Here is an 8,783-nt window from a genome sequence, read left to right as displayed (position 1 = left end):
GCCGTTGAATCCATCGTCGTCAAAGTTTAGAAATCTAGTGACACCTACCACCGTTGATTTTGATATGAGAGCACTTAAGGACGTCAAGATAGAGTGGTGCGAAGAATATGGTGAAAGAAGCGTTATTCAACTTTAGAGAGGTTTGGAGGATACAAGATTATGAGAATAACTACTATGGTCACCTCATTTGCGTTGAATCCATCGTCGTCAAAGTTTAGAAATCTAGTGATACCTACCACCGTTGATTTTGATATGAGAGCACTTAAGCACGTCAAGATAGAGTGGTGCGAAGAATATGGTGAAAGAAAGAATGAATTGGTTATGAACAGACAAGAGCAAGAGGTATGGTTTGAATTTATATATATATATATATATATATATAAATTGCTTACTATTGCTTATTAGTTGTTACTAATCAAATGTTTGCACCATTTTTATCTCTAGATTTTGTTTTATTATAAGGAAACTGATTATAATAAAGTTGCAAATTTTTTTGGCCATGTCAAACTTTTAGTAAAATCAGACTTTAAAATCCAGCTATTTTTGTTTGATTGTAATTTTCGTTTTTGTTTTTTTACAAACTTTAATATTTATAAGAGATCAACTATGAATGAACATCATTATACATGTTTGAGAATTGTTCTAAAGAAGTCAAGATAAAAATAGATGTTGATAGTTAGAAAATAATGCAATTGTTTTCGGTCTTTTACTTTTTATTCACTCAAGTCAAAATAATCTTTGTACAATCTCAAGTGGATGATAATATGTCTGTAGTTGCTTTCCCATCTTACAAAACCAAACATACTTTCCATTACCTTTGTAACATTACATTGGTTGGTTGCCAAGAGGTGCGAGTGGTGTTTGAGATAGAGAGCCCAAGTAATGGAGACGAGTTGTTAACAAGTCAACAGCCACTACCGTTGCTTCCCTACCTTAAAAATGTACATTTAGAGAGGATGGAAACCATGACTCATGTGTGGAAATGCAACAACTGGGATGAGTTCTTTATACTTCATAAAGACCAACCAAAATCCTCATTTCAAAACCTCACAACAATAAATTTGTATGATTGCAATAAGATTAAGTACTTGTTTTCACCTCTCATGTTAAAATTATTTTCCGGCCTAAAGGACGCCAAGATAATCTCTTGCAAAAGTGTGGAAGAAGTTGTTTCAGAAAGAGATGATAAATATGAAGAAATTATGACCACTTTCTCCCCTCATCTTGATGTTCGTCAGCTTTATGACCTGGATAATCTCGAACGTATCGGTGGTGGTGTTGCAAAGGGTACAACCAATTTCAGTCATGATGAATCTAAGGTATATCTTTTCTAGGACTTCATGTATGTATCTAATGATTTATTTGTCATTACACTTTGACTTATCAGAAAGTTGACCATGCTTTTAGTTAGTTTTGAGTTTAACTCCAAAATACATTTGTTAGAAAGATACCTACTTTATAATATGGGTAATGAGGTTTATTAAGTTAGCCATTTTTGTTAACTAAATAATCTAACATTGATTCTTCATTTTGAAGGTGTCTCAAGTGGATGTGGTTTCATGGTCGTTATGCCAATACGCTACAGAGATCCGTATAAGTACATGCCCTACTTTGTCAAGTGTGATTCCATCTTATGCTGGAGGACAAATGCAAAAGCTTGAAAAGCTGAGTATATTGAACTGCAGTTCAATGACAGAGATATTTGAAAATATAGAGATCGACAATAACAATATCAGTGGTTGTTCTAGCAGCTCTACGGGTGCAATTCCAAGACCAACAAATAGTACTAATAGTCTCCCAAATCTAAGAGTATTAATGGTCGAAGGATGTGATCGCTTGGAAAACATTTTCACGCTTTCCACATTTCAAAGCCTCAAGAAACTCGAAGTATTGATAATAAGAGATTGCAAGGCGATGAAAGTGATCGTCACACAAGAATGTGAAGAGCATGCAAGTGAAGATGTGGAGGTATCATTCTTAAAATCAATTGTACTAGCCGGTTTACCAAACCTTGTAGGATTCTTCACGGGGATGGATGTTCATTTCCAATGGCCAGTATTAGAGTATGTGATGATCAATGATTGCCCCCAAATGACTGAGTTCCCGTCTAGTAATTCAACAGCTCCCAACCTCAAGTTCATACACACGGAGCCAGGAAAAGATGATCTCGAATATGGCCTTAATTTTGGTGCAAAATTCATGAGAGGCATACGGTATGTTTTCTTTTTCTTATATTGCATTAAGTATACAAGAAATGCTACATCTAGCATACACCCTATGTGTTCTCTTGTTTTTGGCTTTTGCAGACACCAGGCGCAAGTCCTGACGCTAGAACTTTGGGTATGCTTGCTATGATGGAGCGGATGTCAAATGACAGTTCTTTGTTTGTAAGTTTCGAATGTCATATGATATAGATTGATAATTCACCGCAATGGCAAATACAGAAAGTTCTAATACGGGGAGAAAATATGGGTCGGTGAAAAACATGTCTTGTAAAAAAACAAGCGATGGTATATAATATTTAACAATTAAAGATAACTCAAAAACAAATTTATTGAATATAGTGGAACAAATTTAATCTCACAACTGTTTTCTAGCTACGTGCTTACATATTTTAAAAAAACGCTCAATTATATCTTTATTATAACTAGTAACGTTGACAAGATAAAACATATAAGTTGACCTAAACAAACAAAAACGCTAACATAAATACATAACATGTTAGTAATTACTAAGCACGCCATATGCTTTCTTGAAACCATTTAGAGCAGGGATACATGTTACAATTACAACAAATTTACTCGTGTCTTCTCTAAATGATTTTTGCTTTTGCAGACATCATGCACAAGTTTAGACGCAAAATCTTTGGCTATTGTTGAATTGATGAGCCAGATATCCAATTATAGCAATTTATATGTAAGTTTAGAATGTCCTATGAAATATATAGATAATGAATTATGAAATTGAATGCCATGCCTTTCATACTAAAGTTACCTTAGGATAGAAAAATGTACAATCCGACAAACACATCTAGTTGGAATTGATTATCATTAATACGGGAGTGGATCTAAGGGATTCTAAAACTTATTCATAGGAGACAAATGTTTTAACATGCATCATATGTTTTCTCTAAATCATTTAGAGTAGGGATATATGTGACGTCTAACATACGGCTTATGTGTTCTCTATTTTTCTTACTTTTGCAGACGCCATCAACAAGTTTTGGCGCAAGATCCCCTGGTCGTAATAATTTTACGAATAGGATATTCAGTGATTGTGGTTTATCCGTAAGTTTAGAATGTCCTATGAAACAAATTGATAATACGAAATATGAAATTTAATACCATGCATTTCATACTAAAGTTACCATAGGAGAGAAAAATGTATAATCCAACAAACACATCTAGTTGGAATTGATTTTCATCAATACTAAAGTGGATCTAAGGGATTCTAAAACTTATTCATAGGAGGGACAAATGTTTTAGCATACATCATATGTTTTCTCTTGAATTTGATGGCAGTCCTTGTACGCATCAATAAGCATGTAAATGCGTCTACTTTCAAATCAAACCCAAACAAATAAAAAACCGAAGCAACCGTAAACTTATTATATAACTTTAACCTAACCAAACAAATAAAAAACCGCATGCTCCAAAGACCAAACCTTGAGCTACCAATTGGTAAGCATCCCACAATTAAAGGAAATTAATTTGGCTACCAATTAATTGCATTTATAAATTGAAGAGAGAAATAAGGAAATAACTGGCTTTTTATTTCAATTGTATTAAACAAATTACCACTCTATCCTTTTTAGTTAAAATAGTCTTTATGATAAAGTCTTATTAATTGCTAAAATGCCACATTCGTTAATGACTATTGGTTAACAATATCAATGGTGGAAATCGATTTTTCATACTTCTCGCTATAATATCACTTCTCGCATGAACCATCCCAAATAACCTAAGAGAGGAGTACTCTAAAAATATTATCTTCTTCTTATTTTATTTTTCCATAAATGAAGAACATCATCAAGCCCATTGCTTTCACGGGTACCATCTCCGGCAGCAGACCTACTGTTCCGATTGTTGTACCATATGAGACAAACGTGTTTGTCTAAAAGGAGGCGGGGAATTTGCTTTTCTAATCATGTGCATCCTTGATTCAACTTGTTCTTGAAGAAACAGATAGAGGCGGTTCAGTATGAGCCCAACAATTAATCACAAATATCAAAGATCAACATAAACGATATAAAGCAATGATATCGGTAAAAGAATTCCATTAATCAAATATTTCATCACTTTGTTCCTCCCTGGGTGAGCTCGACCCGAGGTGTTGGCTGTAATAACTTGGATTTTCCATTTAACACTTTGTACCTATTAGGGATGAGCAAAATCGGTATCAGTACCGAAATTGGTACCAAATTGGCACCAAAGGTTTAAGTTTCGGGATCGGTACGGTACCGGTATTTCTCGATTTTTTACCGTCGGTACCGGTATAATCCCGGTACCGTCCCGGTACCGGTACACCGAACCGAATATTTTGGTACCGGTACCAAAAATTAGCGATTTTCGGTACTGGTCGGTACCGGTACGGTACCGTGCTCATCCCTAGTACCCATACCCGACCCGTGTCGATGTTCGGGAAATTTTATCAAAATATCGTGTTTATCGAGTATTTATTATTTTATTATCATTTGTTGTTATTATATATATATATATATATATATTTCAAAGATATACATTTTTATACCCTTAACAATACTTTAATATCAATTTGTTTTCATCTCAATAGTATAGGGACCAATCTGTAAATATTTATAATTATTATATTAAACCCATTTGACCCGTTTATCCATCTCCCAAACCCATATGTCATACACGATTCATGAACCCATCGACCCAGATCATACCTTGCACCACAATTGTCTTCATAATCTTGGAAATTGAATCGTGTATATTATACGCCTTACCTAAACAACCTCCCCGACTAATCTAACTAAGAATTCATGATATTTTTTATGCGTATTGACAATTTAGTTCAACCCGTCCTTAGTTGTTTTGGGATTATACTGTCACACCCCAACCTACGGCGGAAATGTCGGGGCGTGAACTGATTTCCCACAGCTCTCAAGGTACTATTATGCAATATCAAGTGTGACAATATCTATTAAATTTAGTTAAATAATCAAGTACATCAACTCATAAATAAACAATTACAATAAACATCCACAATTAAGTTCTTGTATCTTTTTCTCTATCCTAAGCGCCAATCGCCTTGCCGCTGAGTGAGGCTGATTTTACCTCTCACGTGATGGGTCTGTGACGGTCTGGCGTGGGCTGTTTGCATGTCCGGAACAACACGTTTTGGAACAATAATATGCATCCTAAGTTGTTTCAAACAATCTTGATAATCACGTCACACGATGACCTGCATATGCGTTGAAAATAAAGTAGATTTGTCAACACAAGGTTGAGTGAGTAACACATATAGTATATATAAAAATAAGTAATTGCAACAAGTCATATGAGAATAACAAATTTAACCAATTGAGCAAGTATAAATGAGATGTCTAGAAGCACAAAGCTATAACGACTGGCGTATGATCATACTATTCTGAGATTATGTTGGACCTCTCCGAATGCGGTTCACGTAAAGCATGTAAGCACATAAACATGCAAGGTATAAATTGTTAACACATAAGACAATAGTTGCAGTTTTTGTGTATAAGTATATATAAGAAATATATTTACGCATATGTCCCCAAAACGTGAGAAAACGAATAAAAGGAGGGGAATGTGGTACTCACCTCGATAGACGAGCAAAGGTGATTGAGATAATGAGAAGACGGGAAAAGTCATACGCGTACGTTAAAGCCTAAGAGAAACGAGAGTAACAGTTACGCTTAAGTAAGGATTCGTTATCAACACTAGTTAAACAATATTATAACATAGTATCTATATATATATATATATATAATTATCTTGATTTATGAAAACATAATTTGATACATATTAGTTTTATAAGTATGTGTGTGTATATATATATATATATATAATTTGTTTACTTATATTAAAATATTAGTATTAATATATATGTATAATCCTTTATGTAAAAGACGAGAACGAAAACGAGAGTTAAACGAGTATTACGGGGTGCAGGGGGTCGAACCCGCGACTTCTGCCCCCAAGAGCGACGTGCATTATAGGTTCAGCTTGTTTTAATTATAAACATAAACAAATGCTAACAAAACTGATTAAGAACCCTAGCTTTTGATTTGATCAATCCGTGTATAATTAATCAACAAAACATTATGGCTTTTGATCAGGACGACATTGCGGTTTAAACCATATATTTAATTACCTCTAAATGTGATCGGAAGGGGATGAACGAGATCAAACAGGGCTAGCGCTAATATGGTTGCAAACGAACAGTTTATGGCCGCGTTAATGTAATTATATACAAGGGTTATGTCGGCCACTAAGTTAGGATTGTATACTCATAATTAATTGAAATATTATGATCGATTTCGTGTATAAGGGTTAAACGATTTTTCGGTTGAGTTAAAGATAGAAAAACGAATCAAATTTGATATTGTTTACTCGTTTAACATGTCGGTTAGGCCGCGATTGATAGTTATAAACGATTACGAGATCAAAACTTTAAATACACAAAGATTTGCTAACCTAATTTGGTGTTTATTAGCTTCGGGTACAAGAAAAACCCGATTAGATAAGGGTATGGGTAATGGATGATCCAGACAAGGAAATGGGTTATAATACTAGTTTATAATCTGGTCCCTGAAGTTTAAGGTTGGATACGTAAGAGACTAAAACTTATACTTTGGGTAAAAAGTGTAGAAACATTAAAAATATATTATAAATAATTAAATATTAATATAATAATCAATTTAAACTCGATAAGTGCAGGAAGTTTTAAAATAAAATAACCTGAGCATTGGATCGAGTCGGGTAATTAATAAAAATATAAATTCGAAAACCCGAGTTGTTACATATACTTATTCCATTCACCATAAATCAATTAAACTCGCCTGGACTATCTTATTGGCATCGCTTACAAAACCCCTATATCTAATTGTATTATAGCAGCTTTTGTGTCGTGTTCTTGATCTATTCTTGGTCGTTAGCTTAACGGGTTAATAAACCTGCAATTAAACTTTGTTAGAGCTAATATGATATACAGTTTTGATCGTCTTGATTCAATCATCATTAACCATATGTCTATTAATCCGTAGTTACTTTTCCGTCATTATTCTCACTTAGGCTTTTCCCGTTGATTCATCTCGATGAGCGTGATGTTTATTGCACCACCATTCTTATCGCATTTATTTCTCTCGCTTATTGATAAGGTGAGTAATCACTCTCCTTTCTTTTTTCTTGTTTTTCAAACTTTTGGGGACATATGCGTATTTACAGTATTTAATTATTATTAGTATTCACATTAGCAACTGTTAACCTTGTGTGCTATCAATTGTGTGCCTAACTTGCTATTTGAAAATTTGTTTACTTGAACGCATTCGGAGAGGTCCAACATATTCACACTTAGTATGATCATACGACTGTCATAGTGGCCGTCGTCCGATCGCTTGACAATGGTTTCACCGATAACTCATTTTTGATAACCAACGCCCGATTCGCATGGCAATTGTTTAGCCCACATTTTATTATATGTTTGAATTGTTAACATGCTATGGCTTAATTATATACCGCATTAAGGACAGTTTGCTCATATTCTTATTATATTTAAACTAACTGATGTTTTACTCACTCAACCTTGTGTTGACAAAACTATTTGTATTTTATACGCATATGCAGATTTAGATTTAATTGATTGAAAGCTTTGGAAGAGATTTAAATGATGCATTAAGTTAGAAGAAACTCATGAAGACATCAACTTATCAAGACTTGAATTTATTTGTTTTTGTTTTTATGATTGTATACTTTGTTATTTGAGATTGTTTTGGATTATTTGAATATTTAATTTAATTTAATAGATATTGTCACATTTTAAATTAGTGCATAATGGTACCTTGAAAGCTGTGAACAATCAGCTCACGTCTCGATATTTCTGCCTTAGGTTGAGGTGTGACATTGACTCACATATAAAATAGACCAACACATACAAATAAAGTCTAGTCTCCTTTTATAGACCATTTATCATTGATCTTCAACCAAGTTCCCGTTGTGTTGAACACGAATCCTCAAGTAATATTATCGACATTTGTTGTTGAAGATAATTGATTGGATTACTTCACATCCCAAGTAAGTTTTGATTATCTATATTTACTCGTTTTATGTATACGGTATAAATTATTCATTTCCCATAATTATTTCATTTTTTCTATTATTTTAATCAAGAATGGACATAATTCCTACATTCAATTATTTACGTTAAGTTTAGTGTAAGTTCTTTTAAAGAGAAGCTCATAAAAACCATCTCAACAATTAGTTTATGTTAGGCAATCCATAATAGTCGTGTGAATGTGAAAAAACAAAAACAAAATAGAGCCATGTAGAGTTGTAGTCTTGTAGACACAAAAGGTTTCCCCCTAGTGAAGATGTGTAATGGTAATAGTCATGTGAATGTGAGTCGGGTTTCTAATTAATGTTTTAATTCACATCATTAGTTATTGAAGAAAATTATTTTTAATCATTTAATATTAAATCTTTACTTATCATATGAAATTTCTATATCCAAATACGTATGAAAACCGCTTATGAGACCAACCTTTTTTTTTCTTTCAAAAATAGCTATGTTTTCGATAA

At 33.4% G+C, this 8,783-nt stretch overlaps 1 protein-coding gene across 1 annotated transcript; it reads left to right on the top strand.

The window, feature by feature from the left end:
* Positions 1–756: 756 nt before the first annotated feature.
* Positions 757–3,467, top strand: LOC143624392 (uncharacterized). Its single transcript, XM_077095066.1, has 2 exons — positions 757–1,319; positions 1,537–3,467. Exons 1-2 carry the CDS (start codon positions 765–767, stop codon positions 2,353–2,355), a joined length of 1,374 nt encoding a protein of 457 aa, XP_076951181.1. The 5' UTR covers positions 757–764; the 3' UTR covers positions 2,356–3,467.
* Positions 3,468–8,783: the final 5,316 nt, after the last annotated feature.

The sequence above is a fragment of the Bidens hawaiensis genome, unplaced genomic scaffold, assembly GCF_021521415.1.
Source record: "Bidens hawaiensis isolate Kalapana, Puna unplaced genomic scaffold, B.hawaiensis_p1.1 tig00003781_1, whole genome shotgun sequence".
Taxonomy (NCBI): Eukaryota; Viridiplantae; Streptophyta; class Magnoliopsida; order Asterales; family Asteraceae; genus Bidens; species Bidens hawaiensis.
Note: the sequence above shows the minus strand (reverse complement) of the source record. Positions and strands in the feature narration are given on the sequence as shown.

Coding starts and splice junctions, on each gene's coding strand:
- LOC143624392 (XM_077095066.1), top strand. CDS start 765: ATGTCTGTAGTTGCTTTCCCATCTTACAAAACCAAACATACTTTCCAT. Junction 1,320..1,536: donor TCAGTCATGATGAATCTAAG/GTATATCTTTTC, acceptor TTCATTTTGAAG/GTGTCTCAAGTGGATGTGGT.